Genomic DNA, 23,660 nt, shown 5'->3' with positions numbered 1-23,660 from the left:
TATCACCACTATCTACTGACAGAGGGAACAGGAAACTGTTATCACCACTATCTACTGACAGAGGAAACAGGAAACTGTTATCACCCTATCTACTGACAGAGGGAACAGGAAACTGTTATCATCACTATCTACTGACAGAGGGAACGGGAAACTGTTATCACCACTATCTACTGACAGAGGGAACGGGAAACTGCTATCATCACTATCTACTGACAGAGGGAACAGGAAACTGTTATCACTATCTACTGACAGAGGGAACGGGAAACTGTTATCATCACTATCTACTGACAGAGGGAACAGGAAACTGTTATCACCACTATCTACTGACAGAGGGAAAGGGAAACTGTTATCACCACTATCTACTGACAGAGGGAACAGGAAACTGTTATCACCACTATCTACTGACAGAGAGAACGGGAAACTGTTATCACCACTATCTACTGACAGAGGGAACGGGAAACTGTTATCACCACTATCTACTGACAGAGGGAACAGGAAACTGTTATCACCACTATCTACTGACAGAGGGAACGGGAAACTGTTATCACCACTATCTACTGACAGAGGGAAAACTGTTTTCACCACTATCTACTGACAGAGGGAACGGGAAACTGTTATCACCACTATCTACTGACAGAGGGAACAGGAAACTGTTATCACCACTCTCTACTGACAGAGGGAACAGGAAACTGTTATCACCACTATCTACTGACAGAGGGAACAGGAAACTGTTATCACCACTATCTACTGACAGAGTGACAGAGGGAACGGGAAACTGTTATCACTATCTACTGACAGAGGGAACGGGAAACTGTTATCACGACAGAGGGAACGGGAAACTGTTATCACCACTATCTACTGACAGAGGGAACAGGAAACTGTTTATCACCACTATCTACTGACAGAGGGAACAGGAAACTGTTATCACCACTCTCTACTGACAGAGGGAACAGGAAATACTGACAGAGGGAACGGGAAACTGTTATCACTCTACTGACAGAGGGAACGGGAAACTGTTATCATCACTATCTACTGACAGAGGGAACGGGAAAATGTTATCACCACTATCTACTGACAGAGGGAACAGGAAACTGTTATCACTCTACTGACAGAGGGAACGGGAAACTGTTATCACTCTACTGACAGAGGGAACGGGAAACTGTTATCACCACTATCTACTGACAGAGGGAACAGGAAACTGTTATCACTCTACTGACAGAGGGAACGGGAAACTGTTATCACCACTATCTACTGACAGAGGGAACAGGAAACTGTTATCACCACTATCTACTGACAGAGGGAACAGGAAACTGTTATCACCACTCTCTACTGACAGAGGGAACAGGAAACTGTTATCACCACTCTCTACTGACAGAGGGAACGGGAAACTGTTATCACCACTCTCTACTGACAGAGGGAACAGGAAACTGTTATCACCACTCTCTACTGACAGAGGGAACGGGAAACTGTTATCACCACTATCTACTGACAGAGGGAACGGGAAACTGTTATCACTATCTACTGACAGAGGGAACAGGAAACTGTTATCATCACTATCTACTGACAGAGGGAACAGGAAACTGTTATCACCATCTACTGACAGAGGGAACAGGAAACTGTTATCACCACTATCTACTGACAGAGGGAACGGGAAACTGTTATCATCACTATCTACTGACAGAGGGAACAGGAAACTGTTATCACTATCTACTGACAGAGGGAACGGGAAACTGTTATCATCACTATCTACTGACAGAGGGAACAGGAAACTGTTATCACCACTATCTACTGACAGAGGGAACGGGAAACTGTTATCACCACTATCTACTGACAGAGGGAACAGGAAACTGTTATCACCACTATCTACTGACAGAGGGAACAGGAAACTGTTATCACTCTACTGACAGAGGGAACAGGAAACTGTTATCACCACTATCTACTGACAGAGGGAACGGGAAACTGTTATCACCACTATCTACTGACAGAGGGAACAGGAAACTGATATCACCACTATCTACTGACAGAGGGAAAGGGAAACTGTTATCACCACTCTCTACTGACAGAGGGAACAGGAAACTGTTATCACCACTATCTACTGACAGAGGGAACGGGAAACTGTTATCACCACTATCTACTGACAGAGGGAACAGGAAACTGTTATCACCACTATCTACTGACGGAGGGAACGGGAAACTGTTATCACCACTATCTACTGACAGAGGGAACGGGAAACTGTTATCATCACTATCTACTGACAGAGGGAATGGGAAACTGTTATCATCCCTGTCTACTGACAGAGGAACAGGAAACTGTTATCACCACTATCTACTGACAGAGGGAACAGGAAACTGTTATCACTCTACTGACAGAGGGAACAGGAAACTGTTATCACCACTATCTACTGACAGAGGGAACAGGAAACTGTTATCACCACTATCTACTGACAGAGGGAACAGGAAACTGTTATCATCACTATCTACTGACAGAGGGAACGGGAAACTGTTATCACCACTATCTACTGACAGAGGGAACAGGAAACTGTTATCACCACTATCTACTGACAGAGGGAACAGGAAACTGTTATCACTCTACTGACAGAGGGAACAGGAAACTGTTATCACCACTATCTACTGACAGAGGGAACGGGAAACTGTTATCACTCTACTGACAGAGGGAACAGGAAACTGTTATCACCACTATCTACTGACAGAGGGAACAGGAAACTGTTATCACTCTACTGACAGAGGGAACAGGAAACTGCTTTCACCACTATCTACTGACAGAGGGAACGGGAAACTGTTATCATCACTATCTACTGACAGAGGGAACAGAAAACTGTTATCACCACTATGTACTGACAGAGGGAACAGGAAACTGTTATCACTCTACTGACAGAGGGAACAGGAAACTGTTATCACCACTATCTACTGACAGAGGGAACAGGAAACTGTTATCACCACTATCTACTGACAGAGGGAACAGGAAACTGTTATCACCACTATCTACTGACGGAGGGAACAGGAAACTGTTATCACTATCTACTGACAGAGGGAACAGGAAACTGTTATCACCACTCTCTACTGACAGAGGGAACGGGAAACTGTTATCACCACTATCTACTGACAGAGGGAACGGGAAACTGTTATCACCACTATCTACTGACAGAGGGAACAGGAAACTGTTATCACCACTATCTACTGACAGAGGGAACGGGAAACTGTTATCATCACTATCTACTGACAGAGGGAACAGGAAACTGTTATCACTATCTACTGACAGAGGGAACGGGAAACTGTTATCATCACTATCTACTGACAGAGGGAACAGGAAACTGTTATCACCACTATCTACTGACAGAGGGAACAGGAAACTGTTATCACTATCTACTGACAGAGGGAACAGGAAACTGTTATCACCACTATCTACTGACAGAGGGAACAGGAAACTGTTATCACCACTATCTACTGACAGAGGGAACGGGAAACTGCTATCATCACTATCTACTGACAGAGGGAACGGGAAACTGTTATCACCACTATCTACTGACAGAGGGAACGGGAAACTGCTATCATCACTATCTACTGACAGAGGGAACAGGAAACTGTTATCACTATCTACTGACAGAGGGAACGGGAAACTGTTATCATCACTATCTACTGACAGAGGGAACAGGAAACTGTTATCACCACTATCTACTGACAGAGGGAAAGGGAAACTGTTATCACCACTATCTACTGACAGAGGGAACAGGAAACTGTTATCACCACTATCTACTGACAGAGAGAACGGGAAACTGTTATCACCACTATCTACTGACAGAGGGAACGGGAAACTGTTATCACCACTATCTACTGACAGAGGGAACAGGAAACTGTTATCACCACTATCTACTGACAGAGGGAACGGGAAACTGTTATCACCACTATCTACTGACAGAGGGAACAGGAAACTGTTATCACCACTATCTACTGACAGAGGGAACAGGAAACTGTTATCACTATTTACTGACAGAGGGAACAGGAAACTGTTATCACCACTATCTACTGACAGAGGGAACAGGAAACTGATATCACCACTATCTACTGACAGAGGGAAAGGGAAACTGTTATCACTATCTACTGACGGAGGGAACGGGAAACTGTTATCACCACTATCTACTGACAGAGGGAACGGGAAACTGTTATCATCACTATCTACTGACAGAGGGAACGGGAAACTGTTATCACACTATCTACTGACAGAGGGAACAGGAAACTGTTATCACCACTATCTACTGACAGAGGGAACAGGAAACTGTTATCATCACTATCTACTGACAGAGGGAACAGGAAACTGTTATCACCACTATCTACTGACAGAGGGAACAGGAAACTGTTATCACCCTATCTACTGACAGAGGGAACAGGAAACTGCTTTCACCACTATCTACTGACAGAGGGAACAGGAAACTGTTATCACCACTATCTACTGACAGAGGGAACAGGAAACTGTTATCACCACTATCTACTGACAGAGGGAACAGGAAACTGTTATCACTATCTACTGACAGAGGGAACAGGAAACTGTTATCACCACTATCTACTGACAGAGGGAACAGGAAACTGTTATCACCACTATCTACTGACAGAGGGAACAGGAAACTGTTATCATCACTATCTACTGACAGAGGGAACAGGAAACTGTTATCACACTATCTACTGACAGAGGGAACGGGAAACTGTTATCACCACTATCTACTGACAGAGGGAACAGGAAACTGTTATCACCACTATCTACTGACAGAGGGAACAGGAAACTGTTATCACTATCTACTGACAGAGGGAACGGGAAACTGTTATCACCACTATCTACTGACAGAGGGAACAGGAAACTGTTATCACCACTATCTACTGACAGAGGGAACAGGAAACTGTTATCACCACTATCTACTGACAGAGGGAACAGGAAACTGTTATCACTATCTACTGACAGAGGGAACAGGAAACTGTTATCACCATCTACTGACAGAGGGAACGGGAAACTGTTATCACTATCTACTGACAGAGGGAACAGGAAACTGTTATCACCATTATCTACTGACAGAGGGAACAGGAAACTGTTATCACCACTATCTACTGACAGAGGGAACGAGAAACTGTTATCACCACTATCTACTGACAGAGGGAACGGGAAACTGTTATCACCACTATCTACTGACAGAGGGAACGAGGAAACTGTTATCACCACTATCTACTGACAGAGGGAACGGGAAACTGTTATCACCACTATCTACTGACAGAGGGAACGGAAACTGTTATCACCACTATCTACTGACAGAGGGAACAGGAAACTGTATATCACTATCTACTGACAGAGGGAACAGGAAACTGTTATCACCACTATCTACTGACAGAGGGAACAGGAAACTGTTATCACCACTATCTACTGACAGAGGGAACGGGAAACTGTTATCACCACTATCTACTGACAGAGGGAACAGGAAACTGTTATCACCACTATCTACTGACAGAGGGAACGGGAAACTGTTATCACCACTATCTACTGACAGAGGGAACAGGAAACTGTTATCACCACTATCTACTGACAGAGGGAACAGGAAACTGTTATCACCATCTACTGACAGAGGGAACGGGAAACTGTTATCACCACTATCTACTGACAGAGGGAACGGGAAACTGTTATCACCACTATCTACTGACAGAGGGAACAGGAAACTGTTATCACCACTATCTACTGACAGAGGGAACAGGAAACTGTTATCACCACTCTCTACTGACAGAGGGAACAGGAAACTGTTATCACCACTATCTACTGACAGAGGGAACAGGAAACTGTTATAACCACTATCTACTGACAGAGGGAACAGGAAACTGTTATCACCACTCTCTACTGACAGAGGGAACGGGAAACTGTTATCACCACTATCTACTGACAGAGGGAACAGGAAACTGTTATCACCACTATCTACTGACAGAGGGAACAGGAAACTGTTATCACCACTATCTACTGACAGAGGGAACAGGAAACTGTTATCACCACTATCTACTGACAGAGGGAACGGGAAACTGTTATCACCACTATCTACTGACAGAGGGAACAGGAAACTGTTATCACCACTATCTACTGACAGAGGGAACAGGAAACTGTTATCACCACTCTCTACTGACAGAGGGAACAGGAAACTGTTATCACCACTATCTACTGACAGAGGGAACAGGAAACTGTTATAACCACTATCTACTGACAGAGGGAACAGGAAACTGTTATCACCATCTACTGACAGAGGGAACGGGAAACTGTTATCACCACTATCTACTGACAGAGGGAACAGGAAACTGTTATCACCACTATCTACTGACAGAGGGAACGGGAAACTGTTATCACCACTATCTACTGACAGAGGGAACAGGAAACTGTTATCACCACTATCTACTGACAGAGGGAACAGGAAACTGTTATCACCACTATCTACTGACAGAGGGAACAGGAAACTGTTATCATCACTATCTACTGACAGAGGGAACAGGAAACTGTTATCACTATCTACTGACAGAGGGAACGGGAAACTGTTATCATCACTATCTACTGACAGAGGGAACAGGAAACTGTTATCACCACTATCTACTGACAGAGGGAACAGGAAACTGTTATCACCACTATCTACTGACAGAGGGAACGGGAAACTGTTATCACCACTATCTACTGACAGAGGGAACAGGAAACTGTTATCACCACTATCTACTGACAGAGGGAACAGGAAACTGTTATCACCACTATCTACTGACAGAGGGAACAGGAAACTGTTATCACCACTATCTACTGACAGAGGGAACGGGAAACTGTTATCACCACTATCTACTGACAGAGGGAACAGGAAACTGTTATCACCACTATCTACTGACAGAGGGAACAGGAAACTGTTATCACCACTATCTACTGACAGAGGGAACAGGAAACTGTTATCACTATCTACTGACAGAGGGAACAGGAAACTGTTATCACCACTATCTACTGACAGAGGGAACGGGAAACTGTTATCATCACTATCTACTGACAGAGGGAACGGGAAACTGTTATCACCACTATCTACTGACAGAGGGAACAGGAAACTGTTATCACCACTATCTACTGACAGAGGGAACGGGAAACTGTTATCACCACTATCTACTGACAGAGGGAACAGGAAACTGTTATCACTATCTACTGACAGAGGGAACAGGAAACTGTTATCACCACTATCTACTGACAGAGGGAACGGGAAACTGTTATCACCACTATCTACTGACAGAGGGAACAGGAAACTGTTATCACTATCTACTGACAGAGGGAACGGGAAACTGTTATCACCACTATCTACTGACAGAGGGAACAGGAAACTGTTATCACCACTATCTACTGACAGAGGGAACGGGAAACTGTTATCACTATCTACTGACAGAGGGAACAGGAAACTGTTATCACCACTATCTACTGACAGAGGGAACGGGAAACTGTTATCACCACTATCTACTGACAGAGGGAACAGGAAACTGTTATCACCACTATCTACTGACAGAGGGAACGGGAAACTGTTATCACCACTATCTACTGACAGAGGGAACAGGAAACTGTTATCACCACTATCTACTGACAGAGGGAACAGGAAACTGTTATCATCACTATCTACTGACAGAGGGAACGGGAAACTGTTATCACCACTATCTACTGACAGAGGGAACAGGAAACTGTTATCACTATCTACTGACAGAGGGAACGGGAAACTGTTATCACCACTATCTACTGACAGAGGGAACGGGAAACTGTTATCACCACTATCTACTGACAGAGGGAACGGGAAACTGTTATCACCACTATCTACTGACAGAGGGAACAGGAAACTGTTATCACCACTTCTACTGACAGAGGGAACAGGAAACTGTTATCACCACTATCTACTGACAGAGGGAACAGGAAACTGTTATCACTATCTACTGACAGAGGGAACAGGAAACTGTTATCACCACTATCTACTGACAGAGGGAACGGGAAACTGTTATCATCACTATCTACTGACAGAGGGAACAGGAAACTGTTATCACACTATCTACTGACAGAGGGAACAGGAAACTGTTATCACCACTATCTACTGACAGAGGGAACAGGAAACTGTTATCACACTATCTACTGACAGAGGGAACAGGAAACTGTTATCACACTATCTACTGACAGAGGGAACAGGAAACTGTTATCACCACTATCTACTGACAGAGGGAACAGGAAACTGTTATCACCACTATCTACTGACAGAGGGAACAGGAAACTGTTATCACCACTATCTACTGACAGAGGGAACAGGAAACTGTTATCACCACTATCTACTGACAGAGGGAACAGGAAACTGTTATCACCACTATCTACTGACAGAGGGAACAGGAAACTGTTATCACCACTATCTACTGACAGAGGGAACAGGAAACTGTTATCACCACTATCTACTGACAGAGGGAACGGGAAACTGTTATCATCACTATCTACTGACAGAGGGAACAGGAAACTGTTATCACCACTATCTACTGACAGAGGGAACGGGAAACTGTTATCACCACTATCTACTGACAGAGGGAACGGGAAACTGTTATCACCACTATCTACTGACAGAGGGAACAGGAAACTGTTATCACCACTATCTACTGACAGAGGGAACAGGAAACTGTTATCACCACTATCTACTGACAGAGGGAACAGGAAACTGTTATCACCACTATCTACTGACAGAGGGAACGGGAAACTGTTATCATCACTATCTACTGACAGAGGGAACAGGAAACTGTTATCACTCTACTGACAGAGGGAACAGGAAACTGTTATCACCACTATCTACTGACAGAGGGAACGGGAAACTGTTATCACCACTATCTACTGACAGAGGGAACAGGAAACTGTTATCACCACTATCTACTGACAGAGGGAACAGGAAACTGTTATCACCACTATCTACTGACAGAGGGAACAGGAAACTGTTATCACCACTCTCTACTGACAGAGGGAACAGGAAACTGTTATCACCACTATCTACTGACAGAGGGAACAGGAAACTGTTATCACCACTATCTACTGACAGAGGGAACAGGAAACTGTTATCACCACTATCTACTGACAGAGGGAACAGGAAACTGTTATCACCACTATCTACTGACAGAGGGAACAGGAAACTGTTATCACTATTCTACTGACAGAGGGAACAGGAAACTGTTATCACCACTATCTACTGACAGAGGGAACAGGAAACTGTTATCACCACTATCTACTGACAGAGGGAACAGGAAACTGTTATCACCACTATCTACTGACAGAGGGAACGGGAAACTGTTACAGTTTAACCTCCCACGCACGCACGCATAAAAACACACCCACACACTTACAGACACACACGCACGAGCATTCACACACACACACACACGCTCACGTATTTATCCTAACACACTCGGTGTGTGTGTGTGTGTGTTTCACTTCAACCTTCAGGGTATTCCCTGGGTCTGCATATCTAACCTGGCAGCTCTACATCAGACATGGCCTGTGTCCCAAATGGAACCCTATTCCCTCTATAGTGAACTAGAGTCCTGTGGGCCCTGCTCAAAATAGTGCACTACGTAGGAAATAGGGTCCCAACAAGCTCTCACGTCAGAGTTAGACCTCCATCTATGTTTTTCCAAAATGTCAAATTTCAAAGTGTTTTAAAGTTAAGTTAAGTTAGGCAAGTTAAGTTAAGTTAAGTTAAGTTAGGCTAAGTTAAGTTAAGTTAAGTTAGGCAAGTTTCTATCGCTGGATTCAAACCGGCAAGATTCTGCAGCAAAGGGCAGATGCTTACGTACATCCACCATTGGCCAACCCTAAACCGCCCTAGCAAAACCAAAACCTACCTGAAGGTAACAGAACAAGTGTGTGTGTGTGTGTGTGTGTGTGTGTGTGTGTGTGTGTGTGTGTGTGTGTGTGTGTGTGTGTGTGTGTGTGTGTGTGTGTGTGTGTGTGTGTGTCTGTGTGTGTGTGTGTGTGTGTGTGTGTGTGTGTGTGTGTGTGTGTGTGTGTGTGTGTGTGTGTGTGTGTGTGTGTGTGTGTGTGTGTGTGTGTGTGTGTGTATTTGTGCTAACCTTCAGAGAGTAGCCTTGGTCACACTGAAAGGAAACCATGTCCCCCACAGTAAAGCGCTGGCCCACATTGACACCGTTGAGGGGGTGCTGAGGTTCTGGGCATGAATCCAAACCTATTGCTTAGGACAGAGTCAAAACACACACATGGGAATAGCAATCACTTGTCTGCACATCAAGATCAGTACAGGAACATAGAAACAAACACCAACCATTCAAAACAGTAGAGTACAGTATGGAACTGGTAGTTATTATACTCCTTATAGGAATACTGATAGATGATAGGTAGTTATAATACTCCTTATAGGAATACTGATAGATGATAGGTAGTTAATACTCCTTATAGGAATACTGAGAGATGATAGGTAGTTAATACTCCTTATAGGAATACTGAGAGATGATAGGTAGTTATAATACTCCTTATAGGAATACTGAGAGATGATAGGTAGTTAATACCTTATAGGAATACTGAGAGATGATAGGTAGTTATAATACTCCTTATAGGAATACTGATAGATGATAGGTAGTTAATACCTTATAGGAATACTGAGAGATGATAGGTAGTTATAATACTCCTTAGAGGAATACTGATAGATGATAGGTAGTAATAATACTCTTTATAGGAATACTGATAGATGATAGGTAGTTAATACTCCTTATAGGAATACTGATAGATGATAGGTAGTTATAATACTCCTTATAGGAATACTGATAGATGATAGGTAGTTAATACTCCTTATAGGAATACTGAGAGATGATAGGTAGTTATAATACTCCTTATAGGAATACTGATAGATGATAGGTAGTTATAATACTCCTTATAGGAATACTGAGAGATGATAGGTAGTTATAATACTCCTTATAGGAATACTGAGAGATGATTGGTAGTTAACACTGCTTATAGGAATACTGATAGATGATAGGTAGTTAATACTCCTTATAGGAATACTGAGAGATGATAGGTAGTTATAATTCTCCTTATAGGAATACTGATAGATGATAGGTAGTTATAATACTCCTTATAGGAATACTGATAGATGATAGGTAGTTAATACTCCTTATAGGAATACTGAGAGATGATAGGTAGTTATAATACTCCTTATAGGAATACTGAGAGATGATAGGTAGTTATAATACTCCTTATAGGAATACTGATAGATGATAGGTAGTTAACACTCCTTATAGGAATACTGAGAGATGATAGGTAGTTAATACTCCTTATAGGAATACTGAGGGTGGTCAGAGAGTGGTGAGCAGAGGGGTGACAGGAGTGGAGATGGAGTCTGTGAGTGGTGAACAGAGAGGTGAGAGACTATAGGTGGTAAACAGAGTGGTGAGAGACTTTAGGTGGTAAACAGAGTGGTGAACAGAGTGGTGAACAGAGTGGTAAACAGAGTGGTAAACAGAGTGGTGAGAGACTATGAGTGGTGAACAGAGTGGTGAGAGACTTTAGGTGGTAAACAGAGTGGTGAACAGAGTGGTGAACAGAGTGGTAAACAGAGTGGTAAACAGAGTGGTGAGAGACTATGAGTGGTGAACAGAGTGGTGAGAGACTTTAGGTGGTAAACAGAGTGGTGAACAGAGTGGTGAACAGAGTGGTAAACAGAGTGGTGAGAGACTATGAGTGGTGAACAGAGTGGTGAGAGACTATGAGTGGTGAACATAGTGGTGAACAGAGTGGTGAGAGACTATGAGTGGTGAACAGAGTGGTGAGAGACTATAGGTGGTAAACAGAGTGGTGAGAGACTGTGAGTGGTAAACAGAGTGGTAAACAGAGTGGTGAGAGACTATGAGTGGTAAACAGAGTGGTGAGAGACTATGAGTGGTAAACAGAGTGGTAAACAGAGTGGTGAGAGACTATGAGTGGTGAACAGAGTGGTAAACAGAGTGGTGAGAGACTATGAGTGGTAAACAGAGTGGTGAGAGACTATGAGTGGTAAACAGAGTGGTAAACAGAGTGGTGAGAGACTGAGTGGTGAACAGAGTGGTAAACAGAGTGGTGAGAGACTATGAGTGGTGAACAGAGTGGTGAGAGACTATGAGTGGTGAACAGAGTGGTAAACAGAGTGGTGAGAGACTATGAGTGGTAAACAGAGTGGTAAACAGAGTGGTGAGAGACTATGAGTGGTGAACAGAGTGGTAAACAGAGTGGTGAGAGACTATGAGTGGTAAACAGAGTGGTGAGAGACTATGAGTGGTGAACAGAGTGGTGAGAGACTATGAGTGGTAAACAGAGTGGTGAGAGACTATGAGTGGTGAACAGAGTGGTAAACAGAGTGGTGAGAGACTATGAGTGCTGAACAGAGTGGTGAGAGACTATGAGTGGTGAACAGAGTGGTAAACAGAGTGGTGAGAGACTATGAGTGGTGAACAGAGTGGTAAACAGAGTGGTGAGAGACTATGAGTGGTGAACAGAGTGGTGAGAGACTATGAGTGGTGAACAGAGTGGTGAGAGACTATGAGTGGTAAACAGAGTGGTGAGAGACTATGAGTGGTGAACAGAGTGGTGAGAGACTATGAGTGGTGAACAGAGTGGTGAGAGACTATGAGTGGTGAACAGAGTGGTGAGAGACTATGAGTGGTGAACAGAGTGGTGAGAGACTATGAGTGGTGAACAGAGTGGTGAGAGACTATGAGTGGTAAACAGAGTGGTGAGAGACTATGAGTGGTGAACAGAGTGGTGAGAGACTATGAGTGGTGAACAGAGTGGTGAGAGACTATGAGTGGTGAACAGAGTGGTGAGAGACTATAGGTGGTGAACAGAAATAAACCAAAAGAGTTCAGAAGGTGTTCAGAACAGTATGCTGTCAATCATCTCAGCAGGCTGTTATATATGGATATTCCTACTCCTGGTAGTCATGGTGTGGAGAGCGTTGGGCATGTGGGGGAGAGTGGTAACATGCTGTGGTAAGGAGGGGGTGAGAGAGTGAAGAGATTGATGTGGGAGAGGGCTGAGGAGACTGATTGGCTGAAGAGATTGATGTGGGAGAGGGCTGAGGAGACTGATTGGCTGAAGAGATTGATGTGGGAGAGGGGTGAAGAGAGTGATTCGTGAAATATACTGTAAAATGTATTTTTACGGTTAAGAAGCTTTAGGGATAGAACAACCCACTGAGAGACAGACAGGCCAGAGGCTGAGGAGAGCGGGGAGTAGACTTAGTGAGAGCGTTGTAATACATGTTGATCTCTACAGGTGGTAGACTGTGGGAGAGTGGTATACAGGGTTAGAGGTGCTGAGAGACTGAGATGGACCGATCGGGGCTGTGAGAGGTTGGCCGTGGTGAGATGTTGTGGGAGACAGGTGATGATAGCATCTGAATATAAAGTATGTTTATCTCTGAGTTTGGGGGAAGGTGGGACACAGGGTTAAAGGTGATGTGAGACAGATGTTGAGGAGAGTGGCTGGTGTTAGTGAGAGACCTGTGGTCAGAGGGTTACAGTTCCCCACTCAGAGGGATAGGCAGACAGACAGACAGACAGACAGACAGACAGACAGACAGACAGACAGACAGACAGACAGACAGACAGACAGACAGACAGACAGACAGACAGACAGACAGACAGACAGACAGACAGACAGACAGACAGACAGACAGACAGGACAGACAGGCAGACAGGCAGACAGGCAGACGACAGGCATCCAGGCAGACAGGCAGACAGGCAGACAGACAGATAGGCAGACAGACAGGCCGACAGGCATCCAGGCAGACAGGCAGACAGGCAGACAGGCATCCAGGCAGACAGGCAGACAGACAGACAGGCAGACAGACAGGCATCCAGACAGACAGGCAGACAGGCAGACAGGCAGACAGGCAGACAGGCAGACAGGCATCCAGGCAGACAGACAGACAGGCAGACAGGCATCCAGGCATCCAGACAGACAGGCAGACAGGCAGACAGGCAGACAGGCAGACAGACAGGGACGGTGGATGAGCTCAGTTAGCCTGGTCCCATCTGGAACCCTGGGTGTCCTTTAGCCAACTCCTCTGATGGCATGACAGCACTAGTGAGATGAGATGGCTGAAGCACATCCAGCTAGGCTTGTCAACACCAGTCCTGGAGGTCCTGGAGGACCAAAACACTAGAAAATAAAACCAGCAGTACTTTGACCCTCTAGGTCCACTAGTTGAATAGCCCTGTCATCATGGCATGACGTCGTTAGACAGAGGACTTAGTTAAACCCTGTCATCATGGCATGACATCGTCAGACAGAGGACTTGGTTAAACCCTGTCATCATGGCATGACATCATTAATCAGAGGACTTGGTTAAACCCTGTCATCATGGCATGACATCATCAGACAGAGGACTTGGATAAACCCTGTCATCATGGCATGACATCATCAGACAGAGGACTTGATTAAATCCTGCAATAATGACAAGCCAACGATAATCAGAGGACTTGGTTAAACCCTGCCATAATGGCATGAAAACCAGCAGCATTCCACCCATAACACTGTAAAATACTACTTCCACTACAAAAGCAAGTACTTATTCCATGTCTGTTCATTAACTCTGTGCTATTGACACATCATGAAATAATTTTGTACCCCATTAACGTTTTTTAAGAATAAGGCCAGCAGCATACCACCCTGAATCCCACTGCTAGTTTGCATCTGAAGCTAAACAGGATTGGTTCTGGTCGGTCCCTGGATGGGAGACCAGATGGTGCTGGAAGTGCTGTTTCCTCTGGTCTAAAGAAAATATATACAGTGGCTTGCGAAAGTATTCACCCCCCTTGGCATTTTTCCTAATTCTGTTGCCTTACAACCTGGAATTAAAATTTTTTTTTTTTTGGGGGGGGGGGGGGTTCGTATCATTTGATTTACACAACATGCCTACCGTTTTGAAGATGCAAAATATTTTTTATTGTGAAACAAACAAGAAATAAGACAAAAAAACTGAAAACTTGAGCGTGCATAACTATTCACCCCGCCCAAAGTCAATACTTTGTAGAGCCACCTTTTGCAACAATTACAGCTACAGATTACACCTGATCTAGGACCAGCCTATAGCTAGCTGTGTCTCTTCATACCAGTAAACTTCAGATTACACCTGATCTAGGACCAGCCTATAGCTAGCTGTGTCTCTTCATACCAGTATACCTCAGATTACACCTGATCTAGGACCAGCCTATAGCTCGCTGTGTCTCTTCATTCCAGTATACTCCAGATTACAACTGATCTAGGACCAGCCTATAGCTAGGTGTATCTCTTCATACCTGTATACTCCAGGTGGAAGCCTGCTGCAGACACACTGATGTCGGACTGGAAGGTCAGGTAGATGTTGTTGGAGGTGCTGTTCAGGAGCTGGGGGATGGTCGTACCTACAGAACATACCCACGGAGACAGTCAAGTGGGAGTTACAGTAGGAAGGGTTTCCAGGAGAGAAGGACACATACTGTATGTGACTGGAACGTAGAACATACCCATGGAGACAGTCAATAGGAAAATATCATAAAATACACTACACCAGGGATCTCACCAGGGTTGGAGTTAAACCCTACAGGAGGGTCTCTCTCCAGGAACAGGGTTGGAGTTAAAACCTACAGGAGGGTATCTCTCCAGGAACAGGGTTGGAGTTAAAACCTACAGGAGGGTATCTCTCCAGGAACAGGGTTGGAGTTAAAACCTACTGGATGGTCTCTCTCCAGGAACAGGGTTGGAGATAAAACCTACAGGAGGTCAGCTCTCTAGGTACATGGTTGGAGATCCCTGTCCTACACACATCAATTGTCTCTGAGCAGGTGCTGAATATTTATTTATTAAGTCCTATTAGATAGATTTATTTGACACTGTTTCCACCACTCAGGTCTTCTTCATCAGGTGGATTAGAGTCAGTCAGGTATTCTTCATCATGTGGATTAGAGTCAGTCAGGTCTTCTTCATCATGTGGATTAGAGTCAGTCAGGTATTCTTCATCAGGTGGATTAGAGTCAGTCAGGTATTCTTCATCAGGTGGATTAGAGTCAGTCAGGTATTCTTCATCAGGTGGATTAGAGTCAGTCAGGTATTCTTCATCAGGTGGATTAGAGTCAGTCAGGTCTTCTTCATCAGGTGAAGACTACAGCCAGTCAGGTCTTCTTCATCAGGTGGATTAGAGTCAGTCAGGTCTTCTTCATCAGGTGGATTAGAGTCAGTCAGGTCTTCTTCATCAGGTGGATTAGAGTCAGTCAGGTCTTCTTCATCGGGTGGATTAGAGTCAGTCAGGTCTTCTTCATCAGGTGGATTAGAGTCAGTCAGGTTTTCTTCATCAGGTGGATTAGAGTCAGTCAGGTCTTCTTCATCAGGTGGATTAGAGTCAGTCAGGTCTTCTTCATCAGGTGGATTAGAGTCAGTCAGGTCTTCTTCATCGGGTGAAGACTAGAGTCAGTCAGGTCTTCTTCGTCAGGTGGATTAGAGTCAGTCAGGTCTTCTTCATCAGGTGGATTAGAGTCAGTCAGGTCTTCTTCATCGGGTGAAGACTACAGCCAGTCAGTCAGGTCTTCTTCATCAGGTGGATTAGAGTCAGTCAGGTCTTCTTCATCAGGTGGATTAGAGTCAGTCAGGTCTTCTTCATCAGGTGAAGACTAGAGCCAGTCAGGTCTTCTTCATCAGGTGGATTAGAGTCAGTCAGGTCTTCTTCATCAGGTGGATTAGAGTCAGTCAGGTCTTCTTCATCAGGTGAAGACTAGAGCCAGTCAGGTCTTCTTCATCGGGTGAAGACTACAGCCAGTCAGGTCTTCTTCATCAGGTGGATTAGAGTCAGTCAGGTCTTCTTCATCATGTGAAGACTAGAGTGCGTCAGGTCTTCTTCATCAGGTGAAGACTACAGCCAGTCAGGTCTTCTTCGTCAGGTAAAGACTATTTATTTTTATTTTCTATTTAACGTTTATTTTACTAGGCAAGTCAGAGGGAGTTAGTCAGTCCTTTCTTCATTTCCTTGAACTGCGCCGTTGGAGATTCTGAGAACTTTTCTCAAAGAGCATGTCAAATGTTGTCTCCCGTCGTATCCATACGTACTTTTACTGAGTATTCCGATCAGACATTATTATCAATTCCAAAATGGGAGCTTTAAAAGACAAATTCTGGAGGTTGTTTCACCTGAGTAGCTGCCAAGCCTTGGAGCGTTGCCATCGACGCCGTCGAAAAAGTCCAAGGAGTCCCAGTTGTGTTCCGTGGCAAAGGTTATGACCTGGATCTGAAGAAAAGAACGAAGAAATACATTTAAGAGTACACTTTGTTTTTAATCTAAGTTGAATAAAACAGTTGCCTCATCAATAATGGGATACATTTTAGCAAATTCCCATTCTAAGATAGAATTCCATGAAAGTTTAATTCTTAAACCCTTTTAACTATCAAAACTTTCCAACATTATATTCATAACGTTTCGTGCTGCATCTCTCACTTGGATGCCTGTTCCCTCTGGCACAGAGACCTTCCAGATACAGTTGAGATAGTTGGCGTAGGGCTCTGGGTAACCAGGAGAAAGGATGGTTCCCTTACGAGATGTCAGCAGCCCTCCACAGGGAACTGCACAGGGGGAGAGAAGAGAGAGACAAGTCACCCAGACACCAGGGGGAGAGAAGAGAGAGAGACAAGTCACCCAGACATAAGGGGGAGAGAAGAGTCACCCAGACATAAGGGGGAGAGAAGAGAGAGAGACAAGTCACCCAGACACCAGGGGGAGAGAAGAGAGAGACAAGTCACCCAGACACCAGGGGGAGAGAAGAGAGAGAGACAAGTCACCCAGACACCAGGGGGAGAGAAGAGAGAGACAAGTCACCCAGAACCAGGGGGAGAGAAGAGAGAGAGACAAGTCACCCAGACACCAGGGGGAGAGAAGAGAGAGAGACAAGTCACCCAGACACCAGGGGGAGAGAAGAGAGAGACAAGTCACCCAGACACCAGGGGGAGAGAAGAGAGAGACAAGTCACCCAGACACCAGGGGGAGAGAAGAGAGAGAGACAAGTCACCCAGACACCAGGGGGAGAGAAGAGAGAGACAAGTCACCCAGACACCAGGGGGAGAGAAGAGAGAGAGACAAGTCACCCAGACACCAGGGGGAGAGAAGAGAGAGACAAGTCACCCAGACACCAGGGGGAGAGAAGAGAGAGAGACAAGTCACCCAGACACCAGGGGGAGAGAAAGTCACCAGACCAGGGGGAGAGAAGAGAGAGACAAGTCACCCAGACACCAGGGGGAGAGAAGAGAGAGAGACAAGTCACCCAGACACCAGGGGGAGAGAAGAGAGAGACAAGTCACCCAGACACCAGGGGGAGAGAAGAGAGAGAGACAAGTCACCCAGACACCAGGGGGAGAGAAGAGAGAGACAAGTCACCCAGACACCAGGGGGAGAGAAGAGAGAGAGACAAGTCACCCAGACACCAGGGGGAGAGAAGAGTCACCCAGACACCAGGGGGAGAGAAGAGAGAGACAAGTCACCCAGACACCAGGGGGAGAGAAGAGAGAGAGACAAGTCACCCAGACACCAGGGGGAGAGAAGAGTCACCCAGACACCAGGGGGAGAGAAGAGAGAGACAAGTCACCCAGACACCAGGGGGAGAGAAGAGAGAGAGACAAGTCACCCAGACACCAGGGGGAGAGAAGAGTCACCCAGACACCAGGGGGAGAGAAGAGAGAGACAAGTCACCCAGACACCAGGGGGAGAGAAGAGAGAGAGAGACAAGTCACCCAGACACCAGGGGGAGAGAAGAGAGAGAGACAAGTCACCCAGACACCAGGGGGAGAGAAGAGAGAGAGACAAGTCACCCAGACACCAGGGGGAGAGAAGAGAGAGAGACAAGTCACCCAGACACCAGGGGGAGAGAAGAGAGAGAGACAAGTCACCCAGACACCAGGGGGAGAGAAGAGAGAGAGAGACAAGTCACCCAGACACCAGGGGGAGAGAAGAGAGAGACAAGTCACCCAGACACCAGGGGGAGAGAAGAGAGAGAGACAAGTCACCCAGACACCAGGGGGAGAGAAGAGTCACCCAGACACCAGGGGGAGAGAAGAGAGAGAGACAAGTCACCCAGACACCAGGGGGAGAGAAGAGAGAGACAAGTCACCCAGACACCAGGGGGAGAGAAGAGAGAGACAAGTCACCCAGACACCAGGGGGAGAGAAGAGAGAGACAAGTCACCCAGACACCAGGGGGAGAGACAAGTCACCCAGACACCAGGTGGAGAGAAGAGAGAGAGACAAGTCACCCAGACACCAGGGGGAGAGAAGAGAGAGAGGCAAGTGACCCAGACACCAGGGGGAGAGAAGAGTTACCCAGACATCAGGGGGAGAGAAGAGAGAGACAAGTCACCCAGACACCAGGGGGAGAGAAGAGAGAGAGACAAGTCACCCAGACACCAGGGGGAGAGAAGAGAGAGAGACAAGTCACCCAGATACCAGGGGGAGAGAAGAGAGAGAGACAAGTCACCCAGACATCAGGGGGAGAGAAGAGAGAGACAAGTCACCCAGACACCAGGGGGAGAGAAGAGAGAGAGACAAGTCACCCAGACACCAGGGGGAGAGAAGAGAGAGACACAAGTCACCCAGACACCAGGGGGAGAGAAGAGAGAGACAAGTCACCCAGACACCAGGGGGAGAGAAGAGAGAGAGACAAGTCACCCAGACACCAGGGGGAGAGAAGAGAGAGAGACAAGTCACCCAGACACCAGGGGGAGAGAAGAGTCACCCAGACATCAGGGGGAGAGAAGAGAGAGACAAGTCACCCAGACACCAGGGGGAGAGAAGAGAGAGAGACAAGTCACCCAGACACCAGGGGGAGAGAAGAGAGAGAGACAAGTCACCCAGACACCAGGGGGAGAGAAGAGAGAGAGACAAGTCACCCAGATACCAGGGGGAGAGAAGAGAGAGAGAGACAAGTCACCCAGACACCAGGGGGAGAGAAGAGAGAGAGAGACAAGTCACCCAGACACCAGGGGGAGAGAAGAGAGAGAGACAAGTCACCCAGACACCAGGGGGAGAGAAGAGAGAGAGACAAGTCACCCAGACACCAGGGGGAGAGAAGAGAGAGAGAGACAAGTCACCCAGACACCAGGGGGAGAGAAGAGAGAGAGAGACAAGTCACCCAGACACCAGGGGGAGAGAAGAGAGAGACAAGTCACCCAGACACCAGGGGGAGAGAAGAGAGAGAGACAAGTCACCCAGACACCAGGGGGAGAGAAGAGAGAGACAAGTCACCCAGACACCAGGGGGAGAGAAGAGAGAGACAAGTCACCCAGACACCAGGGGGAGAGAAGAGAGAGACAAGTCACCCAGACACCAGGGGGAGAGAAGAGAGAGAGACAAGTCACCCAGACACCAGGGGGAGAGAAGAGAGAGAGAGACAAGTCACCCAGACACCAGGGGGAGAGAAGAGAGAGAGAGACAAGTCACCCAGACACCAGGGGGAGAGAAGAGAGAGAGACAAGTCACCCAGACACCAGGGGGAGAGAAGAGAGAGAGACAAGTCACCCAGATACCAGGGGGAGAGAAGAGAGAGAGAGACAAGTCACCCAGACACCAGGGGGAGAGAAGAGAGAGAGAGACAAGTCACCCAGACACCAGGGGGAGAGAAGAGAGAGACAAGTCACCCAGACACCAGGGGGAGAGAAGAGAGAGACAAGTCACCCAGACACCAGGGGGAGAGAAGAGAGAGAGACAAGTCACCCAGACACCAGGGGGAGAGAAGAGAGAGACAAGTCACCCAGACACCAGGGGAGAGAAGAGAGAGACAAGTCACCCAGACACCAGGGGGAGAGAAGAGAGAGACAAGTCACCCAGACACCAGGGGGAGAGAAGAGAGAGAGGCAAGTGACCCAGACACCAGGGGGAGAGAAGGGTCACCCAGACACCAGGGGGAGAGAAGAGTCACCCAGACACCAGGGGGAGAGAAGAGAGAGAGACAAGTCACCCAGACACCAGGGGGAGAGAAGAGAGAGACAAGTCACCCAGACACCAGGGGGAGAGAAGAGTCACCCAGAGACATGAGACAACGTAAGGAAGGGAGAGACATTACACCAAAGAGACACACACACACACACACACACACACACACACACACACACACACACACACACACACACACACACACACACACACACACACACACACACACACACACACACACACACACACACACAAGGTAAGGAAGAGTGAGATATGAAAAACCAAGTGATGCCTCTAGCACTGAGTTGCAGGGCCACTCGGGAGCCCCTAGAAGAGGCTGGACACGTTGTTTTCTAGGTTGGGCCGCTCTAAGATATGCATGTCAAACCAAAAAGCCTCTCCAGGCAGGGTTAACATGAAGGACAGCACCAGCCAGACAGTGAGGGAATATACTAGACATGATCTAAATCCTAAATGTCTGACTGGAAACTGGATAGTATGGACTCGTCAGTCATGTGTAGCTGTCCAAACAGACATCCTGTGCTGCTCTACCGTTCTGTTATGGTGATGCTTCATTTACACAACAATGGAACACTAACAATTCAGCATATTTTCCCTCCTATTCCATCACCATGGAGCCCAAGGTGACCTCCTATTCCGTCACTATGGAGACCAGGGTTCATCCATGCATCCCTCCATCTCATCATCATCTATCCATGGGGCTTCATCCATCCATCCATTATCTGTCCATCATCCATTCACCCCAGCCACCTGTTGTTCTCCTTGTTTTATGGAGGGTTACTCATCCATGCATCCCACCATCTCATATCCATCCCTTCATGGGTTTCATCCATCCATCATTTGTGATCCGTTCACCCCAGCCCTTCTGACTACTGTAGATCTCCTGCTGGTCCCAGGAGTTTATTATAAACCTCAGAGGATCACAACCGATTACTGTAGATCTCCTGCTGGTCCCAGGAGTTCATTATAAACCTCAGAGGATCACAACCGATTACTGTAGATCTCCTGCTGGTCCCAGGAGTTCATTATAAACCTCAGAGGATCACAACCGATTACTGTAGATCTCCTGCTGGTCCCAGGAGCTCATTATAAACCTCAGAGGATCACAACCGATTACTGTAGATCTCCTGCTGGTCCCAGGAGTTCATTATAAACCTCAGAGGACCACAACCGATTACTGTAGATCTCCTGTTGGTCCCAGGAGTTCATTATAAACCTCAGAGGATCACAACCGATTACTGTAGATCTCCTGCTGGTCCCAGGAGTTCATTATAAACCTCAGAGGATCACAACCGATTACTGTAGATCTCCTGCTGGTCCCAGGAGTTCATTATAAACCTCAGAGGATCACAACCGATTACTGTAGATCTCCTGCTGGTCCCAGGAGCTCATTATAAACCTCAGAGGATCACAACCGATTCCAGGCCATAGGCTCTCCAATATCCACATTGCAATGTATTGGGCAGGCATTCTAAGTGATTTGCTAGTGTGGATATAGGAACATACAGTGAGGGAAAAAAGTATTTGATCCCCTGCTGATTTTGTATGTTTTCCCACTTACAAAGAAATGATCAGTCTATAATTTTAATGGTAGGTTTATTTGAACAGTGAGAGACAGAATAACAACAAAAAAAAACTGAAAAACGCATGTCAAAAATGTTATAAATTGATTTGCATTTTAATGAGGGAAATAAGTATTTGACCCCTCTGCAAAACATGACTTAGTACTTGATGGCAAAACCCTTGTTGGCAATCACAGAGGTCAGAAGTTTCTTGTAGTTGGCCACCAGGTTTGCACACATCTCAGGAGGGATTTTGTCCCACTCATCTTTGCAGATCTTCTCCAAGTCATTAAGGTTTCGAGGCTGCCGTTTGGCAACTCGAACCTTCAGCTCCCTCCACAGATTTTCTATGTGATTAAGGTCTGGAGACTGGCTAGGCCACTCCAGGACCTTAATGTGCTTCTTCTTGAGCCAGTCCTTTGTTGCCTTGGCTGTGTGTTTTGGGTCATTGTCATGCTGGAATACCCATCCACGACCCATTTTCAATGCCCTGGCTGAGGGAAGGAGGTTCTCACCCAAGATTTGACGGTACATGGCCCCGTCCATCGTCCCTTTGATGCGGTGAAGTTGTCCTGTCCCCTTAGCAGTAAAACACCCCCAAAGCATAATGTTTCCACCTCCATGTTTGACGGTGGGGATGGTGTTCTTGGGGTCATAGGCAGCATTCCTCCTCCTCCAAACGCGGCGAGTTGAGTTGATGCCAAAGAGCTCCATTTTGGTCTCATCTGACCACAACACTTTCACCCAGTTGTCCTCTGAATCATTCAGATGTTCATTGGCAAACTTCAGACGGGCATGTATATGTGCTTTCTTGAGCAGGGGGACCTTGCGGGCGCTGCAGGATTTCAGTCCTTCACGGCGTAGTGTGTTACCAATTGTTTTCTTGGTGACTATGTTCCCAGCTGCCTTGAGATCATTGACGAGATCATTGACAAGATCCTCCCGTGTAGTTCTGGGCTGATTCCTCACCGTTCTCATGATCATTGGAACTCCACGAGGTGAGATCTTGCATGGAGCCCCAGGCCAAGGGAGATTGACAGTTCTTTTGTGTTTCTTCCATTTGCGAATAATCGCACCAACTGTTGTCAC

The 23,660-nt window shown here is 46.3% G+C and overlaps 1 protein-coding gene across 1 annotated transcript in view; it reads right to left on the bottom strand.

Moving 5' to 3' along the window:
* Positions 1 to 23,660, bottom strand: part of LOC106592657 (CUB and sushi domain-containing protein 3) — a 369,408-nt gene that overhangs the window by 180,415 nt on the left and 165,333 nt on the right. Inside the window, 4 exon segments of the mRNA XM_082968525.1 lie at positions 10,128 to 10,246; positions 15,345 to 15,449; positions 17,206 to 17,302; positions 17,510 to 17,634. Coding sequence (XP_082824651.1) covers positions 10,128 to 10,246; positions 15,345 to 15,449; positions 17,206 to 17,302; positions 17,510 to 17,634 — 446 coding nt within the window.

Source organism: Salmo salar, chromosome 02 (assembly GCF_965601325.2).
Source record: "Salmo salar chromosome 02, fSalSal1, whole genome shotgun sequence".
NCBI classification, from domain to species: Eukaryota; Metazoa; Chordata; class Actinopteri; order Salmoniformes; family Salmonidae; genus Salmo; species Salmo salar.
Note: the sequence above shows the minus strand (reverse complement) of the source record. Positions and strands in the feature narration are given on the sequence as shown.